This window comes from Thunnus albacares, chromosome 3, assembly GCF_914725855.1.
Source record: "Thunnus albacares chromosome 3, fThuAlb1.1, whole genome shotgun sequence".
Lineage (NCBI taxonomy): Eukaryota > Metazoa > Chordata > Actinopteri > Scombriformes > Scombridae > Thunnus > Thunnus albacares.
Genome location: NC_058108.1, coordinates 23,474,943 through 23,496,910, shown reverse-complemented (window position 1 = coordinate 23,496,910; position 21,968 = coordinate 23,474,943). Strand labels below are relative to the sequence as shown.

At 40.3% G+C, this 21,968-nt stretch overlaps 1 protein-coding gene across 3 annotated transcripts in view; it reads right to left on the bottom strand.

Annotated features, from left to right (window-relative positions):
* Positions 1–21,968, bottom strand: part of cntln (centlein, centrosomal protein) — a 94,472-nt gene that overhangs the window by 62,847 nt on the left and 9,657 nt on the right. For 2 of the 3 annotated variants that reach the window (XM_044347111.1, XM_044347110.1), the window contains exons 5-10: positions 19,268–19,402; positions 18,174–18,353; positions 15,974–16,107; positions 14,757–14,919; positions 13,214–13,435; positions 4,244–4,369 (exon numbers count right to left, since the gene is read on the bottom strand). In XM_044347111.1, the coding sequence (XP_044203046.1) occupies positions 4,244–4,369; positions 13,214–13,435; positions 14,757–14,919; positions 15,974–16,107; positions 18,174–18,353; positions 19,268–19,402 (960 nt within the window). The remainder of the gene's footprint in view (positions 1–4,243; positions 4,370–13,213; positions 13,436–14,756; positions 14,920–15,973; positions 16,108–18,173; positions 18,354–19,267; positions 19,403–21,968) is intronic. The other variant, XM_044347112.1, reaches the window with a different exon arrangement.

Here is a 21,968-nt window from a genome sequence, read left to right as displayed (position 1 = left end):
GGGCTGACCAGATGGCAGGCTAAAATATGCAATGCGACTAAACGCATAACAGTCCTTGGGCTGGAGTGGATGTGGAGTGCAGGAGGAGGAGGAGGTTTATAATAGGATGGTGGATCAATAATGCCCCACCCTCCAAAAATGTGTTCTGATGGCTGTTGTAAGCTGTGTTGTCTATTAAAGTTATAAAACTAAAGATTTACAGCTTATCCAAACAAAGTACGGGCTGAAAGGATTCATTGCGTCACATTGTTTTAATAATGAATGTCTGAAATGATAATACTGAACTCATGGTTGAATGTTGTCTTCCACATTACATAAAAGGCATGGATACAACAGCTTTTGTGGTTTCACTACATAAAGAGGCAATTACAGAATGCAAATATTGTACATTGAATGGCAACTGCTCAAAAAGGCTGTCCATAGTGTCAAAAAAAGGGATTTGATATAATGAAAACTTTAGGGATAATACCTTTACACATTTAGGTAACTTGTCTAGAGACATGGTTTTTTTTTCTTCTTCTAATTTTATCACTGCAGTGTGGTTTGTCTGTGACAAAAATTTCTATGTATGTAAGTGTGTTTGGTAATGTGCCCTAAGGCTACAGTTGACTCCAGTGACCTGGTGTGCCCGGTTCTGCTATCATGCCTGCATGGGTGCCAACCATGTGTTCTAACTCAGCCTTAATGACTCTATGCAACTAATTAGCAGATTGATCTGCATATTCCCGAAGAGTGGCACGCCAACTGGCTTAGCCTGTATGTACTTGGGGGAAACAGAGAGGCCAAAAGGGGAATTTAAATCAACTAGAAGGCCTAAGATTAAAAGTAAAGATGACCAACTATAAAGTAAAACTTAATGAGAATAAATCCTCTGTACATTTTTAGGTAGAAATACATTTTGATGAGGATTTATTTAACAATGAGCTGAATATGCCATCATTATTGTTCCTCTGTATGTAAGAACTATAGGAGATAAATTGCAATGTGTTTTGTCTGAAGGCGTACAGAGGAAGATGTCATGGCGACACTGACAAATGACTGAGATTTGCTGCAGATGTTCTCTCTGGTCCAGTTGGACGCCTGTCTGACGCAGGTCAAGAAGACACATGAATGCCTTCTGTTTGTGTGGGAAGCTCTATGTTGTGACATTGATGTTAATGTTCCACAAGACAGGCCTGAGAGATAAAAAGCAGAGAACACGAGGCAAAGAAAGATGTGCCCACTGTCTACCTCAGCTCGGCAGCTGGTTGGCGGCCATGACCTGACCTGCGCATTGCACCCTGTAATGGCTCTGTAAACATGAGAGCGCAATACAGATGGAGGGGAGAATGGCATATAGAAAGAGGGAAATGAGGAGAGAGGCCCATATCAAAACAGAGTCTGTACGCAAACAAGAGTAGAACTCTTATTTACTGAGGGGTCAGTGTCACTGGCTGTGGGGCAAAGAAGAAACATTTCATCGACTGCCTCCACCCTCTCTCTCTGCATCTCCCAGAGAGAGGGGTCACTGTCATCAATGGGCTTCTTTATGATTGCAGCAGCGTGTCATGTGTGCGTCTGGAGCTCTCAAAGCAGAACTTGTTCAGGTTCCCGGATGAATAGGAATGTTGTACACATGCACACAGGCACAGGACAAGACACATACAGTACATAGACATACATCGACGTGTAAACACATGGGTTTACGAATATAATATACACACACACAACAGAAATGTACACCATCACAAAATAAAATCTATTCAAGGAGCACAAAAACTGAAGACCAAGGGACACAGCCAAACAACTGACTAATGTACGAGCCGATAACCTGAAAACTGAAAGATGCAGGTTAACAACGAGGTGTGGTGGAACTTTTGTAAGGGAGGAAATTCACAAACACAAGGCTTGAGTGAGAGTGACACTATGTACACTTTCTGAAAACAGCATCGGTTCAATTTAAAATTGAACTCTCATGCTCATACTTCTACAATTTGTTAAATAAATTCAAAACTTTCAAGTTTCAAATTGATTACATATTAATAAGTTACATTTTATTTATCATTGATAAGTTAATTCATTTTTATTCATTCTTTCAAATCAGGTTTTCCAAATTCAAAGTACATTTGCTTCATTCAAATCCTGAGACACACTCTTTGGTTATATTTCCTTTGGAGACAAAAGGCAAAGCAGCTGTCTCCTCCAAAATGGCCAACATCAGTTTAACACTTACTGTATGTTGCAAACTGTGAGTCATGTAGCACTGTACACTGCTCGTCGCCTCAGCCAATAATCACATTTCACTTTAAGCACTTACTGAAAGAGCTGCAAATTGTGTCCTAGGTGGTAGCAGCGGGCTGCACAGAAGGCTCATTTCATCAGGTTTTGACCTTGTAGTCAGATATTATTGTTTAAATGGAGTGTAATGAAGCATAACAGCTTTATGGTTTCTTTGGAGCATCATCATATGGGTATAAAGCAGTCAGAACTACCAGAGATATTCACGTGTTTTTAAAAACAGTTCATTTTAGCATGATTTATGAAGTTGATATAATATATACTTACATAAAACTAATGACCTTACAGTAGGTTTAACGACTCTGTGCCACATGGTTGGTGGATGGCTGACTGCAGAATGTTAGTCCAGTCCTTGCAGCCTTCACCCAGGGAATAAAAGTCCAAAGTGCCTCCTATCCTCTCATATTTATATTCCACCAGCATATTGTTCCCACTGCTTTTCTACAGCATGGCCCCAGCACTTCTGCACTTGAAACTGAATTGTGAAAACTGAATCTAAAATTATATCTTTAACTTTCATACATTCAATTATAACCTCATTCAATTTCAAGCTATTCCATTGTCAATCCTATTCCATTTTTTATTTGGAACAATGTCACACAGATTGTACTACTGAATACAATTTTAAAAATATATTGATTTCAACAAATATTTATCAAATCCATTTTTTAGTTTGATGGTTCCAGGACATATTCAAATTTGCAATTCTGATCCAATCTCTGTGGACTCTAATCTCTTTCCAGTGGCCAATGTTGGCCAAGCAGCTGTTATATGATGCACCAGCATGAGAATTTCATTTGCAAATGTATGTATGTGTGTGTATGTCTATGTGTGTGTGGTCAGGTGAAGTTTGTGCCTGTCAGGGTGAGACAGGGACACTCTTACTTATGTCATCTTTATGTCATCTATGAAATAGCATGTGTCACATCGCATTCATGAGCTTAAGTAGTAGAAGAGAGAATAGCTAAGTGTCTTATCAATCCAGATTCTTGCCATCAGTGCTCATTGTATGACCACGAACCAATACAAAAAAGTGAAAAGGTTCAAAATGGTGAATTCTGAAAAAAAGTAACCTTTCCTGATCTTAATTTACAGACATTTATGAGAGATTAATTTAAGTCAAGTTTGGCTTCTATAGAGAAGCAAAAGACACAGTTAATACACAGTTATTTACACTTTTATAAATCAAATTATGATTCACGTTTTTATTCAGTTTAATAAGGGATCAAAAATTTATTGTCAAAAATGCATTGTAGTCCCATTCTAATTTTACGTATAGGCAGCAGGATCAAAATTGGTACATTTCTTAACAACAGACAGATTATGTGTGTGTGTCCTCGGGCAAACACAGAAAAGCCTCCAGAAAAGGGAAGCACATCAAATAATGTCAATACTATTTATCTATTTTGCACAAAATAATGACATTACATGTATAAACTGCCAGAACAGAGGCACTACTATTGAAGCTATAATGAGGACAGCGGTATAAATCAAACAATGTGTCTTCAGGCCAGCTTTAGAGGCAGTGAGGCCATCTAGAAACATGTCCTGCCAAACTTATGAGTGGAATACTGAGAAGATCAAAAGCTTTTTTCTTGTTCATAATGTACTGCTGAAGCGGTAAATTAGCCAGTGCCTGAACCCAAGGCATGCGTGAAACCAGCAGCACACGCCAGCCTGGTCACAGTAGGAGGGGCGTGTGTGTGTATGTGTGTGTGTGTGTGTGTGTGTGTGTGTGTGTGTGTGTGTTGGGGCATTCAGGACAAAGGTTGGCAGAGGCAGGGTCTGATAAATCACATGATTCTCAACAGACCATTTCCTTCATATCCCTTCTCTATGGCTTTGATCTAATCTGAGCAAAGTAGTGATGGATAAGTGTGGGCAAGTTATCTCCTCACCCATGTGCCGTCTTTGACATAATTGGCATTAGTACAATGTTGGTTGTAGGTTTTGGATGCTAACCTACCTGCTGTCTTCTGACGGAACTGGTGGATCTGCGTTGAGGGGACTTTTCCTCTGGCCTGGGATCTGAGGCCTGGTCAGAGTTAGAGCTAGACCTCTGAGCTGGGGCATCCGCCTGCTCAGACACCACCGCATGTAAGGAAAGAGAGACATGAGGAAAGAGAGACATGAGACAGGCATGTAGGTAGGGAGACAAGAAAAATTATGGATCAAAAGTCAAATGGGCTTGGTTTGCTTGGAAGCCGTTATTTTCTCGTATGCACATACGAGAAAACTAGTTCAGCTGCCTATATGCTCCAGCCTTGCATGTGTTTGTAAACTGTATTTTGACACTTGGAAAAGTATAAATGGGTTCAACGTGTTTCAGATTCAACTGGACGCTATTCTCTTGTATGCAGGGACAAGTATTTCATAATCCATAATCTCTGACAGGTCATGACATATTGAAATGAGGCATCTGTGTGGTTTGTCATTTCTTTTTCAAATTTGCAGAATTGAGCTTGAGCCTGAGCTTTATCAAAATAAACTGTGTATAAACAGGGGAATTAATATTGCCCTGACTGTTTCCTTCCCAATACTGACTGTACAACACTCTATTGCTGTTGGCCATTGTTAAGAAAACAAACACATAAAACAAACAAGAGTATTTTAAATTATACCAAACAGCCTTTAAGTCATTCATAAGTGTTGCAAATGGGGGGTGACACATGTTATAACGGCAAATTAAGTAATTATTAATATTACCTACCTTTAAAAATAAACTGACTGTTAAAGCAAGTTCTAATACAACATGTGGATATGATCCAGAACAAAGATGTCAAAATCTTTTAGAATTTTTCAAGCTATCTAAAATATCATCAACAAACATCAGGTTGTGGTGTCAAACCATTGTACTGAAGAGCAAGGAAACTTCTTTGTATACTTTTTTATTTTGGTCTTAATCATGGGAAAAGCAGAGAGAATAATTTCCCCACTGACTGTCATCTCAGTGGACCATCTTATAATGCTACTATAAGCGTGTGGTGTTTTGCATAAGAAATGGGCTCTTCATAAGATCACATATATGTACGCAAGTTTTCACAAACTTGTGGGTAATCCAGCAGAATCACTGACAATTGTCGAACACTGGGAAACGTAAGAAATCACATTCTGAAAAGTTTCAACTAAAGCATACTGATGGCAAATGAGAGCTTTCCTGCAACACAACAATAATAGCAGTTTTGCTCGTTACTGACCATCTACAGTGTAAGTGTACCCACTGAGTTGAACAGAAAGTGTACTATGAACGTCAACATTACATTTTCATAAGCTGCAGTCAACAACCGGATGTCTTATGTGGCAGTGGGACAGCCATCTTCAAGCTCCAGCTTTGTGGCGTGTGTTATCAGGGACCATCTATTTATCAGTGTCTACTAGTAAGTGTCTAGCAGCATCTGCACACCTCAGCACTACCAAAACAAACAGCGGGGACCACCAAAACAAGCTGAAGGGGACAAGGATAAAGCAGAGGGCCCACCCACAGAGGAGCAGGTTGTGATGCACACACACACACCAACAAATGCATGCACTCACACATCTACATTCCTATAATGCAACTGTGCAAGTATTGATTTTATAATGTCCATGTCACCATTCTATCTTCACACTTTTGCTACTGCTGTTATGAATAGCTTATGCGAGCCTTGGTGGTGGTATGAAAGGCTTTAAGAACGGGACACACTGAGTTTGAGACATACACACACAGAAACTATAGTTAAAGGGCATGTATATAAACTTTGTATAAGCTTAATTGATGTCCGGGTCGTTACTCTTGACATTACCACTCACCCACATACCACTTGACTCTACAACCTTAATGCATATATTCACACCTTTCTTTTCTTAAATCCTTAATAAAAAAGGTGTCAAAGAGAAAAAAAACAGCCACACCTGCTGCTGTCAACAACACTTCTACTTAAAGATACACTATGCAAGATTTTCCTAAAAAAAAACAATGTGTACTCATACAAAAATAACCCCTCTCAATCATCACTTACAACCCACTAGAAGTGTGTGGTTGTGTGTGCTGCCTGTATTTTCTTATTTTCTGATTATTTTGCTGTGTTCGGAACGTTTCTGGGCATCAACCTTTGGCAGTGGGTGTGTAGCCCCCAGCCAATAACAGCAGGCAGGGTGTGAGGTCGGGACTGGTAGCATAGTGACCAGGTTACATCGCTGTCTCCATCTCTCTCCACTGCTCCACTCTGCTTTCCGTCATGGATGTATAAAGAGCTGCAGGTCTGTGTGTCTGCTTGACCGAGGGCGGGGCTGAGCTACACACATGCAGAGCAGAGAGGCCACAGCGGACAGGATGAAGCTCCGCATTCACATAAAATCCGGCAATGCGGCACCTTCCCGCAGGGTTGTGCGGAGGTGTGGGCATGTTTATTTGTGCTTTAGAACATAACTACCGTGAAACAAACAGAAAATAACATTTTGTTTATCTGGTTGATGACTTTGTTATCACCAGTGCTGCTCGCTCTCTTCATTCGCTCTCTAGCTCGCTTGACCACTGCTTCGCTCCCTCTTTCCGCTCTGGTCAAGCCGAGGAGGAGGGGCCAACTTTGAATGCTGTGTTTATAAACACCAACCGACAAATCCTGCATACTATACCTTTAACACATCAAATCCAAGCCTTCTGACAAACAGAGGCCTTCACAACTGTGTTTTACTGGGAGGCTAGGTAGTGAAGAAAACTGCACAGGATGTCATCACCTTTTTTCCAACGAGTCCTGATTGCATTATCAGAAACCTGGCATCTGGGCGTGACCTTGTTAACTGCCAGGGTAATCAACTTTAACCAAAGGGGAGGAGAGGGGATGATAAATTATTAGTGAGGAAGATTTTGTTCATGTTTTATTAAATTGGCCTGTCAAAGGGGGTTGGTCAAATTATCTGGGGCCTCGTTTATTGGAGGCCGGCCATATTGGCGCATCTGTTACAATTATTTATAATTTCCAGGCAGTCAGGAGGACGGACTGGGTTTTTCGGCATCAGCCACATAAAGCAATTTAGAAATTAACTGATGTGGGAGTGTCTGAGTTTTTTCTCCTCTCACAATCTCTTGCATCCCCATACTGATTTTCATCTAGTAAAAAACAGAAAAACAGGGAAACAGTAAGACGGTAAAGGAGCAAAGATGTGAAAGAGAAAAAATAAACATGTACTGAGCAGCTTAGTGAAAGCAATGGATGGAAAGAGCATGAGACTTAAAGAGGAGAGGAGAGCATGCAGGTGCAGTGAGAAAAAGAGAGCAAGAGATTGAGGGGAGGCTGAGGGAGGGAGGGGAAAAAAAGAGAAAAAGCCGGTCTTGGTAATTACTGAACACGATTAGGTTCTTGGGGGAACTTGTCTGGCACTGGCGGCCCTCGCTGGTGAGGATGCGGCAGGCAGGACCATATGGAGGGAGGCTTGTGATTGTGCTCCCTGAAGCTCGTGACCCGTCTGCTGCCGAGCCCTTGAGCTGAATGTGAAATGAGACTTGCCAGGCCTAATGTTCTACACATGCACCATTTATGCCACAAAACAAATCTGATCACTGTTAATTATGGAACAGCTATAATCAGGAGGGGCCCCCGCCACACATACACAAACGGCTACATGCATACACGAATACATATTCACACAATCACATTCACACACATCTGTGGAGCGACAGGATTTTTAAAAGTGAATGGATAGACTTCAGAAGTAAGGGTGCATGCCCCCCACTAGGCCAGGTGCACTTTGTATTCAAGTTGGTGAATCTTCAAAGAATGTGTGTGTGCATATAATGTATGTATGAATGTGTGCATTAACTGGTATCGCAGTGGAGAGGGACTTTATAGAAGGACAGCGCGCAGTGAGTAGGATGTAGGGTGTGTGTATGCTTTTGTGTGTGTGTGTGTGTGTGTGTGTATACAGCCCTGAGTCCTCCCACACAGTCTGTTTGACCCGGGTGTGTATGTGCTTGAACAAGTGCATGTATCTGCAGCAGCACATGGCTGTGCTTCATTAATGAGGCGAGCTGTGCTACACAGAGGTTCTCATCTAATGAGAGCAGTTGAGCTGGTAAAACACACCACTGGAGTCCATGTCATTAGTATGTCTCTGGCCGTGGACATGGCTCAGCTCCAAACACACACTCATACACAAACTCATGTTGACAACAGTATTTACCGATAACGCACAGCATACACAAAATAGCATAAGTCATAACATATTTATCAGACTATAATTTTCAGGAATTATTTTGAATTCATAACTTTTACACAATGATGTATCTGAAGAGAAGATGCATCTGTAAATAAAAGCAGCAGATTGCACAAAAATTTTTAAAATATTCTTAGGGAGATTCTGACTTGAGATGAAGGAGTTGTACTCCTGATGGGAAAAAACTGAAGGGAGTCAAAACAAGACAAGACTTGCAGCCTTTCATCACATTATCCTGGTCTTCAGTAGAGAAAACTAAAAGTACTCTGATGTTTAATTGAGGTAAAAATCATACATAAGCTGAAACCCATGCTCCTTATTTACTACTGCAATTTCCTCTATATTTACAGTATACTGTTCTAAGGTGAACTGAAAGGTCGTAGACACTAAAAACTTGAGTTTTATACAGTACATAAAAATACACAAGAGAACCCTCTGGCTTATTCGATTCTGTTTGTTGAGCTCTTGGTTGAAAAATTAATTTCCATGTTTCTTTGTAGCATTATGGTTTCAGCATTTTTCACTTGATGGTTGCTATTAATGATGATGATGATCAAAAGAAGTGCCTCACCTAAGTCAAACATAATCCAGCAAAACTGTGGGTGTATTTGTGCACGCATGTGTGTGTAACTAGCACTTTAATTATACATCTAAAAGCGTTTAGATTGGCTAACATAAATAACAAGCCAGAAGCAGATGTTAAAAACCTTCTCAACAAGCTGAGGGAGAAGCACCATGTGGGCTACTTTCAAATTATTTTTAAAAAAAGGAAAAAAAGAGCCTGGTCACCATGGGAAAATGTTGCTTACGTGCTTCAAAGTTCAGGGACTACCAATATTTTGTGTATCATGTGCTAAAACTGCATGCAAATGTGAATGTAGCACTGTTTTGGAAGTGGAAGAATGCACAGGTGCACTCTTCCCTTCTTACAGGAAATCCCAGGTTTCTGAATGGGGTGACTTGGCCGTAATAAATGTGTATTTGAATATGTGTTTATTTAACAGTGTGAATAGTGTACATTAAAAAAGGTTCAGTTAACATTTTAAAGACAACAAGGCTGCTCCTTCTTACATTTAGATGATACTTTACTGGAGTGAATGAACATGCCCAATCTCCCCTTTCCAATGCTGATGAGAGAATAACCATTGCTTTGAACGACTGCCCACACAATTAACAACTTACCACTCATTTACTGTGGTGAAGGTTCCAGAAAGCCTGAGGTCTGCTATGGATTCTAATGTTGGTCTTTAATCACAGCACAGCTCTGACAGTAGCCAAACACTAAACTACTATAAATACAATGATGCAGTTAGGGAGATGGTTGTAAATGATTAAATGTTCACTCTAGCTACTTTTCTGGCCACTAATGAGGGATCTTCCCTGCCTCTAGATTGTGATGGTGACCACCCAACCTGGCAACCCGATCCTCCTCAATCTGGCTGTTTGTTCTGACTGTACATATCTCAATGTGTGTGGGGGTCACTTAGGTGCCTGGTGATCGGCCAGGCCTTACAGCTAGTAGATCAGTGCATGAGGACATCTCCAGCATGACATTATGTAGATATATCACTGTTTTCAGTGCAGAGAGGCACACTCATGAAAATACAGAGCAAGTAGTGCTGAAACAACTTGTCAATTTGTTGACTGACAATATTGATGAGCAATTAACTGCTTATGTCATTTATGAAGCAAACCCTTAACACACTCAGGTTCCAGTGTCTTTTCTCTATTTTAAATTATTCTAAAAGTAATATTCTTGGACTGTTTGTATTTTCTGACATTTTATACACTAAAAAATAATTGTAAAAATAATAAACAGTATAACAAATAATAAATATGATTGTTAGTTACAACCCTACATAAGAACATAATGTTTTTTCTATGTGGAGCTGAAACAAAAGACGAAAAGTAACATTAATCTAATGCTGACCTAGTCAATAAAGTGATATAGTAGGTGACAGTATCAAGTAACAAGAAACGGGGCATGATTGCCATTAACTGACAGCAAGGCAGAACTGTTTGGTTACACTAGACATTGTTCATATTTAAACCTCTGTAAAGCTTCCTATAAAGAGTTAACTTGGCATAAGACAGGAGAGAACAGACAGTCAATCTTGGTGCATAACATGGAAGTATAACACACAATGGGTGTTATTCCTCTCACTCACCCTCCTCCTTTATCCCTACTCCCCCCCCAAAACCACTGCGGGAGGGGTGTTCAAAGCCGTAGCTCTGGTCCATATTCAAATAAGCACTGCGTCTCCCCTCTGTGCTCCCGTTGCGATCAGCACTTTGATCACCTCCAATGGTAACTTCCACCAAAACATTTAAAATTAAAATCAAATCTGCCTTAACAACCTGAGCATTAGAATTTAACAGGTGTTCGGGAGGAAGTTGTTACAGAATTTGCGATTATGTGCTCGAATACACACACCTTTAGTCCAACACGCTTCACGCAGATACGCACGCACACACATATGCACAACCTGTCAGTGAAATTACAGAGTGGGAAACAGAAAGCCCTCCTGACTGAGTGCTATACCTTGGGATACCTGATCTGTTCACTTTGATGTCAGTAGGTAAGACAGTTAAAGAAACAAATCAGCCAGGCAGCAGCTACATGTGTTCAGTAAACAAAAGTTATTATTAATTCTTTGCATAGGTTATATACACAATATTTTTGTAATTATATCTCAGTCCTGAAAATGTGCAATTTGTCTGACCTGGGTGGGGAAGAGACATGGGGTTGAGTGCATAATCAGTGAGATAAAACAAATACACACTATATACTATACTATGTATGTATGTATATATATATATATACACATACACATATAATATATACATATATATACAAACAACACACACACACACACACACACACACACACACACATTATATATACACACTCACCAGCCACTTTATTAGGAATACCCCTGCAATCTAATGCAATCCAATAAAACAGCTCTGCCATAAATTCTACATTTATGAAGCTTATACATTTTCAGCTTTTGTTGACATTGTCAGAAAGGTGATAATTCTACTTTATGTTTATTATTGAGGTCATAGTAGGTGGTGGTGGTGTACTGGAGTGCATTATATTGAAAAATGCTCCTAATATTTTGCCATCCTCATGTATGTTAATGGAGTGGACAAAATATTAGGAACACCATATGAGGAACATTTAGAATTTATGGCAGAGCTGTTGTATTGGATTGCATTAGATTTCACAGGTGTTCCCTAAGAAAGTAGCTGGTGAGTGTATATGTATGTATGTATGTATGTATGTATGTATATATATATTTAATTTATTTATTTTTATATATTTATATGTTATACACACATACATACATACTCACTTACATATAGTAAACGCAAGTATGCATGCATGCATGCACGCCCACACCACACGCACACGCACACACACACACCACTAACTGCATCTCCTCTAAATTTAGTATTAATTACTGAGGGAACACTGCAGTACTGTATTTAATTACTGACTAAATGATCCATTTATACTTCAACGCTGGTTAAATTAACAGGGTTAAGTGAGACAGGGCGATTGTAACTCACTTAACATTTGAGCTGATATCTTTTAACTTCCACAGTCTAGGGGCAGCACTGTCAGAAAATATCAACCAATCAAATTAAACAATTACAGTCTGCAGAGGCAAAAAAATTACTCAAGTGCTGCAAAAATATTATCTTCCCCAGCATCAGCTTCAGAGTTGTTTTATCTGCAAAAGGCCTAGTGGAAGTAGTTTTAACTGAAGTGAAAGTCTACAGCAGATTAAGAGACTGTAACAACAAGTGCAGAGCCCTACAACGTTGATGGAATTGATTGATGTGGCTCAAGAGTACAACATGTAGATACCTGTTACTATTCCCGACAAAGTCTTTGAAACTGTGTGGTCCAAAAAACACCTATCACCAAATCATTAGGAGTTGTTAAAGGCCACTTAAAATGTGGCTGTACCGTTCATTTTACACTAGGCCCTCTATCTCCTTGGGGAGACAGTTCAAAGGTAGCGAGCTAAGCCAAACCCCTGCTGACTAGTAGATGTAAAACTGTAACTCCTACATCATCTTCCAAGACTTCAAGACATTACTGAGCTCCAATTAAACTTGTCTCTCCACCTCTTATCTGTCTTTGCTATCTGACTGGGGTGTTTTAAAAGGACTTCCAGGTACTTGGGCGGAAGGACAGAAAGATAAAGTAAGTAAGTCAAAGGGCACGTGTTTGCCCAGGACTGAGCACGAGAGAAGATCAGATAGCTGACATGAAAGACAGTGGTGCTAAGAGAGATGGACAGATCAAGGGTGAACTAGAACGAAATCAAGAGAGTGATTCTCATTTAAGGACCAACACCACAGGCCATGCTGGAGCTTGTCAGTTATTACTGTGCCTACTAATCCATCTACATACTGCTGTCTCTATACCTCAGGACAATTAGACACAAGCCTCAGGCAAGTGATTGACAGGAGAGTAATATACTGTAATGTATTTATTTAGAAAAAATATAGATATATTATGCCTATAGATATATATAGACAGCATCAAAAAAAATACGTATTTTGTTGTACATACCCACACAAATGCATTTCAAAGTTCAACAACTTCTGCAGCAGAACAGACATCACAGCAAACCACTTCTAAACCTGGAGTTGCAGTGTACTTATTAAACCAGAATAACAGAGGGTCTTTGAGGGAGAGAGGGTCAACAATGAGAAGGGTGCTTACTTTAAAGTTGGTTTGTCGGTTGGGTGAGGGGTACAGGACTGTGTGCTGAGCCTGCTGCTGCAGTTGTATTTGCTCCTGCTGCTGCTGTTGTAGCTGGGTCTGGAGTTGCAGGACTTGCTGGTCTTTCTGAGCTAGCTGGCTGCTGAGCTCCTGGTGACTCTCACGGAGCTTGGCCTCGCTTGACACGAGGGCCTGGTAGCACTGACTCAACTCCTTGTACAGCTGTCAACGAACACAAATAAGACAGAAAGATTGGGAAAGCAGGAGAAGGACAACTGGGGAGGTGGAGAGGCAAGGGAATGGGTCAAGTCAAGCCATGTCAAGTCAAGATGAGACAAAATCACTCAGTAGACTAGGTGACATGGAGACTGATGTGTTTTCATGTGGAGATATTTTCTTATTTCCATAGTAATAGGTTAGATATATGCTAATATTGTCTAACGTCGGGATTCCACTGAGCGTGGCTCTATGACGTTGCGTGTGCGACGCAGTTTTGTTCCGTCCTCCACGCGACTTCATATCCCACCGGGAGTGTTTCATAAGTGGAGCATTTTGCCTGCCAGATTTTGTTGACCTGCTCAGATTTTGATAATTTGGTCATTTTTCCCTGATTTTTGTGCTTCTACCATGAATAAGTAGGCTACTTAGCTAAATAGTTCCCTTTTTGTCTGTTTTAATTGTTGTTATTGTTGTTATTACTTTGTTGTGCTGTAACTTACAGACAAAGTTAATACAGTTAAAAGTTGAGTCATGAATGACATGGATCAAAGATTTGTGGCTGTGTTTTAGTTGTTAAAAATACATTCATCATCATAATTATTTCATATCAACCGGTTATGAAGTAATGTTGATGTAATGATATGATATACGATCGGGAGTCTGCACAGGGTGTTTTATTTTGAAAACTGACTGCATGCTCTCTGCCGTTCCTGTGTCTGACTTCCTACCCGGCTTGATCTGTGCAGTTTGACGCGGCATCCATAAAAAATAGACTAGGTGCATATTTTTAGCAGAGCAGAGCGGAGAGGGCCACTTCTGGGACACATCTGAAATGCACTGTAGCGCGTCCGGTGGGATCACAAGCATTGTCTAGAGTGGCCGCAATCAGCTCCAGCGGCCACTTCACAGCTAGAACGCAACGCAGCCACGCCCGGTGCAATCAAGCCGTCAATATGCAGGAAAAGAAAAAAATAAAAGAATAAAAAGAGGACAAAGAAGAAGATAATATGAAGTGGGTCAAAAAATGTTACTTAATGTTTATGTTTTATGACAAATATTTGCCCAAAGTTTCTCCCTCTCCCAGTGCAGTGCTGTGTATGGCACAGCAGTAAAGTCGTCAGACAGAGGGGTGGTAGGTTCAGAACTCATTCACAGTAACAGGATACGGGAAGAGGAGTCCTTCTCTTTGGCAAGTCAAATAATTGTAGGTTACAGCAAGCTTGGAAATAAATTACCACAGCGGGTGAGGCCTGAGTGGAGTGCAACAAGGTGGTTATAGTAATGATGAGTTTGAGGTTTGGCATGTGTGCATGCGTGTGTGTACCCTCTGATAGGAGGTGGTGTCAGCAGTATGTGCCTCTTCTTGGTTCCTCAGGACTTTCTGTGTGTCTAGGTTGAGTCCTTCCAGTTGCTTGATCAGATGACTCTGCTCTGCTGCATGCTGTGTACTCTGTCTGTACAGGGTCTGCACTTCTGCAAGCTCACGACTGCAGAGACACACACACACACATGCAACATGTTATATAAAAGCCAGAAAATATTATAGTTCAATACACAATAGAGCAGCACTGCTTTTCTTTTCATTTAAAACACTGAAGTTACATGTTCAGGTTTTCAGATTTAATGAATATAAATACAAAGACTCTGTAATAATGTAGAAAGAAATCATTTAAAATCAAGAGGGTGTAAGGTAGACAACTTGTATTAATTCAGGTTACTAATTCTTTTTTTTTCTGTAATCTATTATAATTATTCTGAATTCTATAACAATGAATTGAAGGTGCAAAAATATGTAAACAAATTTAAAATGTAATTTATATAAATAATGCCAATACTATTATTCCTGTTATACTAAGAATACCAAATTTTAGTAAAGTGCACTTTTACTTTCTATTACATATATACAGTACTAGTCAAAAGTTTGGACACACTTTCTCATTCAAGTGAATGGGAACGTGTGTCCAGACTTTTGACTAGTACTGTAATACTTGTAACATATGACAATATTATAGTCAATCATTTGTGTCCCATGGAATTACCACAAAGTGCTCCTCTAACTTATAAGGACATCTTTAATCACCTAGCTAAAACCTTAAGAATGGTCTCTAGCTCCGGTGTGACTGACATGTCAGAGTGCCTCTGGCATTAAAACAGAAAAGTAGTTAAAAAAGGTTGAGATTACCACTAAGGCTCCTACGGTTCTCACAGTTTTTATCATATCGACTAAAGCTTAGGCAAAGCCTGCTCAGTTTCCCTTTTCTCCCTCTTTTAAAGCACATCCACTATGCAGGGCTTATCAAGTGGCTTTAGGTGAGCCAGAGTGGAAGAGATCTGTGTCACCCCCAAGCCTCACGGCATAGAGAGCAATATACTTACTGCTCCACACACTAACCTGTGTGAGGTGATGTGTACGCATGTGCCCGCACAGGACATACACACAATTCCTTAAAACAATAAGATTAACCCAAAATATCACATATTAAGTTCTGTTGTTACACTGAGGTGTATTTATCAGGTAATACTTCAGTTGGTGGGGCTCACCAAAGTTGACTGAGTTGACTCTCTTTTGATGCCACCTCTTTTTCCTTGGTGGAGAGCTGGCCTGCCAGACTGCTACTGTGGCTCTGCAATCTGGACATCTCCTGCCAGGCATTGTGCAACTCTTCCTCCAGATCCTGGTACAGCAGAATAATAACAATTTTGAAGTGCTTTCAGAAATCTAAAAGGAATAATGTAACATGTAAAGGGGATTTTCACAATACATTCCAACAGAAAATATTAAAAAGAAGTGATGACTCTGATAATGACCAAAGAAGGTGAATTTCATGTGGTTTTGCACTTTTGGTCACTTTGTGCATTTCAAGCTTATATTAAGAAATATTTCTTATTAGCCTTTTTATCTCAGCCTTTTGATTGTTTTATGTCAATTTCTCCACTATTATTTGCAATGCATTTTCATGGACTAGTCCACAATCCACTGCAGACCATTGTGATTAAGTTTACATAATCTGAAGTGGAATCAGAGATATTTCATTTGGTAATGTGACAAAGTGTAGGTTGACATCGTGTAAACCCCTAGCAATCCGGGTGTCTACACTGGACACATTTCAGCCATGTTTTTCAGTTGTCTGTCTCACATCCATCTGATAAAACATACAATACAGCAGTCAACACAGGCCATTTTCTTTCAAGTTACTATGTAACTACATTGTTTTGGGCTGTGAGCACTGTCTTAGCGCTTCGGAATACACAGCAGTACTGTAGCTGAACAGATTCAGTGAAGACACTGACAGGGGACTGCAGCTGCTGCTATTGTGCTGGTTTCGCTATGCAGCAGGTGTAGACAAGGTGTTAATGAAAACTTTTCTTTGATAAGAACAAACGATTAGAGCAGGGTAGATTGCATGGCATCAAGCACACTAAGGTGACCAAACCTATACAGTTCAAACGTAATTAAAAACTGTGTTTCACGGGACCAGAATTAATTGTCAAGTTTTTCTTTCACACACCCTCAGTGTAGTTTACGGACATATAATAACTATACAGCAGCGTACCTTATCTACTATGCACTGGATTAAATGAAAAATTCCTGGGCAAATCTTAACAATGTCAAACGAATTGGCATGATGTATCCACTACACACCCCATACTCTTCATCTCCATCTTTCAAATCATCATACAGAAAATGAGGAACATGTGGAATGTCTTAGGCTGTGATGGATGTGCATAGAGTAGTTGCTGGGCTCCATCCCGTCCAAGTATAATTACTCTGCAGCCCTGACTTATTCAAGACTTTCTGTCCGTCTCCATTTGACAAGGGTAGCAATATGTTTCATAACGATTAGTTCATAAGGGAAAAGAAGAATGTGAGGTTCTTCTGCTGCTCCTGTGTCCTCAGACTCTAGTATTGGCATGCAGTTGATTTCTGTAAGGGAATGGCAACAGGTGGTGGTAAAACTCTTTAAGTACTGTGATTGTGGTTTGACTGCTGTCACTGTCTAATAACTGTTTTCTCATGTCCACATATGTGGGAAGAATGGATCTATAATGATAAATTCTGGAGCAACGGACAGATTATTCAAAATACATGCTTGCATATGGTAAATAGCACCTTTCTAGTCTTCCGACCACTCAAAGCACTTTACACTACATGCCAACATTCACCCATTCGCACACACACTCACACACCGATGGCACAGCCTTCCGGAGCAATTTGGGGTTCAGTATCTTGGCCAAGAACACTTCGACATGCAGACTGGAGGAGCCGGAGATTGAACTGCCGATCTTCCGATAAGTGGACGACCCACTCTACCTCCTGAGCCACAGCCGCCCCGACAAGCATATGAGAGGAATAAATAAAGAAAACACAGAACTACCCCTCACTTGTGCATGCATACATGCAAATGACTTCACACAAAGTTCTGAGTCCTCATTTGGGTTGAAGGGGGCAAGAGGCTTCTTGACAATCAGCTCAATTCATTTTTTATTCCAAACAAGGAAGATCTGTCGCCCCTATGTTAAAATGTATTTTTTCTTTCCTTTGAATATAGTCCCTGCATATTTAAACTGCACTTTGCCACAGAGATTTTTTTTTATATTCACATGCTGTGGAGGAAAGGGTAAGAGAATCAGAGATTTCAAGGTGTGCAGAAGAAAAGGAAAAGCTAGAGGACAGGGCCCATCCTGTACGACTTTGTGTGTGGGTGTGTGTGTCTGCATGGAATTGTCCTCGTGTTCATACCTTGACTCTGGCCTGAGCAGCATCCCTCTGGTCTCGTTGGCTGTTGGCCTGCCTCTCTTTCTCCTCCAGGTCAGCTCGCAGGGCGACGCAGCGGGAAGTTAATCCCTCTTTCTCCTCCTCTAGAGCCCGCACCACCTGCCGCTCCTCCTCCTCTTTCCTCCTACACTCCGTCTTCATTTCCTGGATAAGAGAGGTGTGTGTTGTAAGGAGGAGAGTAGGGGGTCATGAGGGCCAAATAAACAACGGTGACGAAAGGAGAGAAGAAAAAGAAGCTATTCAAACTGCGAAAATGAAAAAAGAAAGACACAGAGATACAAAAAGAGAATCAACCCATGGGGTTGAGGCAGAAATGAATATGTAAACAGTGGACTGGCTTTGCTGCGGGAGGTGCCTGCATGGGCCGCTGATTGGCCAAGGTCACCTGCGCTGTAAGACTGGTCCGTGCGGCCAGATGTTTGCTGGTGTGGGCCGAGCCGTGTGGCAAGAGCTGGGCTCATGCAGGTAAAGGGGCCAGTCTGTCAGCTTTAATGGCAAGCTCCTAATGAGAATGGTGCTTGCTGCAAGACCCATTAGACTCAACCTAGGTCTCCTTTGATGCTGTCCCCCACGATTTCTCGCCATGAGACCTCACCAAGACTGTGTAAGGACCATTCCTTTATCAATTAATCATAGCCAGGTCCCATCTAAGCATAATTAGGGGGAAGCCACACCATCACAAGCACACTTTTCACTTTCCCCCACTGAAGCAGTCATTAAGTATTTATCTGCAAGTTAACAACCTGCTTTCCTTTCTCTCTCTCTCTCTCTCTCTCACACACACACACACACTCTCTCTTTCCAGCTGTTAAGTATTCTCTGTTGTCAGTACCAAGAAAGAAAGCTAAAAGCCAAAAGAGCGAGGGTGAAAAGCGAGAGGAAAAGACACAAAGACACAGAGATTGTGTTCAAGAAGGCAGAGCAATCTTCTTTCTCTTCTAAATGATTCAAGGCCTGTGGCTATAGCCACGGGGGACTTGTCATGTTTGGTGCCACACAAAAAAAGAGACTTTTCGAATCTGAGGCCCAGAATGCCACAGAAAATTTGTGCCACCAACCTTAAGTTCCTGACTGTTATTGACCAGTTGTTCACGCAGAGCTGTCAGCTCCCTCTTCATTAAGGCACTCTCCTCATCCACTGTTGTCCTCCTCTGTACAACGCTGTTAATCTCCTGCTGCTGCCCTGTCACTTTCTGTGGCAGACATCGAGACAGCAAAAAATAGAGAGTCACACAGATAGAGAGAAAGAAAAATGCATAAAAAGAAGGCCACAGGTCACATTATGCACACATTATGAGGCGAGCAGGACAGATTATGGCCAACCCCTCCCACCCTGGCCCAGACATAAACTTTTTGAAATGCTCTTCTCAGGCAAGAGGCTGAGGTCTGTCAAAACCAAAACCTCACACCACAAGAACAGTTTCTTCCCGTCTGCAGCCGGCCTCATCAACAAGGCACGGGACCCCCACTGACACGGACTCTATCGCAGCTATGGACATTACACATTATATTAACATAAACTCCCCATAATCTTAAATTTGCACATCTGTGATTTTTCATCTAACATGGCGCATTACATTAACGCAACTTGTATTATTATTATTATATTATTACTTGCACACTGCATATACTGTTTACTCCTGGTCAATATTTTATACATTTCATTTCATTCTCTTTAATTTAAAATTTAAACCTGTAGCAACCCTTCTCACTTAGAATATAATTAACATATTTTTTAATGTAAATTCTTTCTATTTTATATTATTTAGGATTACTTAATTTTGTGTATATTTTTCACTGTTATGCACCATAACACAAAGGCAAATTCCTTGTATGTGCAAACCTACTTGGCAATAAACCTGATTCTGATCCTGAAGATTCTGATTCTTAAACTGATCAAAATCAAAAACAGGGTCTGGATTGTGTCCTGAGTAGGGACTGAATAACATAAAATCCACAAGTTTAAATTTACCAGGCATTAAAATCCAACTGCCAACAACTATATTCATAAATACTAAATGGAAAAGGTGTTAAATGTAAAAAAAGAACTGTGATTATCTTTTTACCCATGGCACAATTATGTAGCAAAAGACAGCAACCACACACACTCAACTATTAAGATCTAACTGGTACTCATTTTAAATCTAGTGAGTCACAAAACATCCTAAAGCTCCATGATGATCAATTTAATGATTTTCAAGGTTCACTAAACTGAAGGCCAGCAGAAATGATACAATGAATTTAATGACCACCCACTTCTGATGCTGGTATATGTTCACTTCATGTTTTTTGGCAGCCTTTGTGGCTGGCCTCTTAACACTACATCAGCTGGGGTTTGGCATTGGCTGGTAATCCACAACCTTCTGTGGGTACACCCTCCTCTCAAATAACACTGTGCTCTGGGATGCAATTAATTGCCATGTTGGGGGAAATCGCTCAGATATATCCAGATAGTGGATTTAGCGTTCCTCGCTACTCCTAGCTCGCCGTGCTAAGAACAGAGGGGCTTTAATAGAGATTTATACTGGGGAGCAGAAAATAAATTCAAACGTTGATAATGAGGTAGGCAAGAACAATTTGAACCCCAGTAGTGCTCAATTGATAGAAGAGAAAAAAGGGGGGTTCCGCCAAGTTAAGAGGTCTAGGACAGAAAGATTAGCATTTGAAAATTCCCAGTACAGTTCAAAAATGAAAGCTAATTATGTTACAAAAATGGAAAGGAGTAGTGAGGGAAAGTTAAAGAGGTAGGATAAAAAAAGAAGACGAGGAGGAAAAAAAAAACATCAAAGTTGGAGAGCTGAGACATTAAGAGAAGTGTAAGATCCTGTGTGGAATCAGCGAACCATCACATCTCCAAAAAAAGAGGAAAAGCCAATTAATCACTATTTGGGTATATATGGCTCGAGACTGGATGAGATGATGACTGTCAGAAGGCCAGGATGACACAGCACAGAGAGCAGTGCTAATAAGGAGATTCTCAAACAGCCTGTTTCATGAGTCTGAAGACAGTGGGTATCCCCTTTTTTTCACAAGGCAACCTGTTGCCTGTTGAATGTCAGAGCTGTTATGTGGACCAGAAATAGTTTTCTTGAGATGGTGCTGATAATAACGAACAGTTTTATTACCAACAGTTTAAAGAGGAGATCACTTTTGATTCACATAAAAATAGAGTATTTTAAGTAAGAAAGACCTTACTTCTACTACTTTACTCTTAGCTTTAGGCTTAGCTAAGCTTGCATTGTAAGCACACTATGGCCTTTAGCCGGGCAGCAGAGCACTTTAATGCTTATTAATATTTCAGGAGGTTGGTTCGCAAGTCTAGGACACTCTAGCACAATTGGCAAAGTTGTTGTTAAAAATGTGTGGCTACTTATCTTATTAGCTGTGATATGTTATCTGATATGTTATCTGTCTACCAGCCATTGGTTTAAGCTACTAATAACAACTAATATTTCAGATTAATTACATTTTTAATTCATAATAACCTTATTGAAATCAGGCTGCCTTCACTCAGACTAAATCACATTTAGCATTTTTGAGTGGAACTTCCCAATCTGGAAAATCTAGATCTGATAACAAAATAAAAAGGAAAATCCTCTGCTACATTTTCAATCAATCTCTTTTATTGTGTTTAATCTTTTTGGAATATAGAGTATAACACATTTCCATGTGAATAGTGCAACAGCAGGCCTGAATCAACTTTTTTATAGAACAAAATAAAGGCCACACATACTTTTTACATTTATGCCCAGCATAATA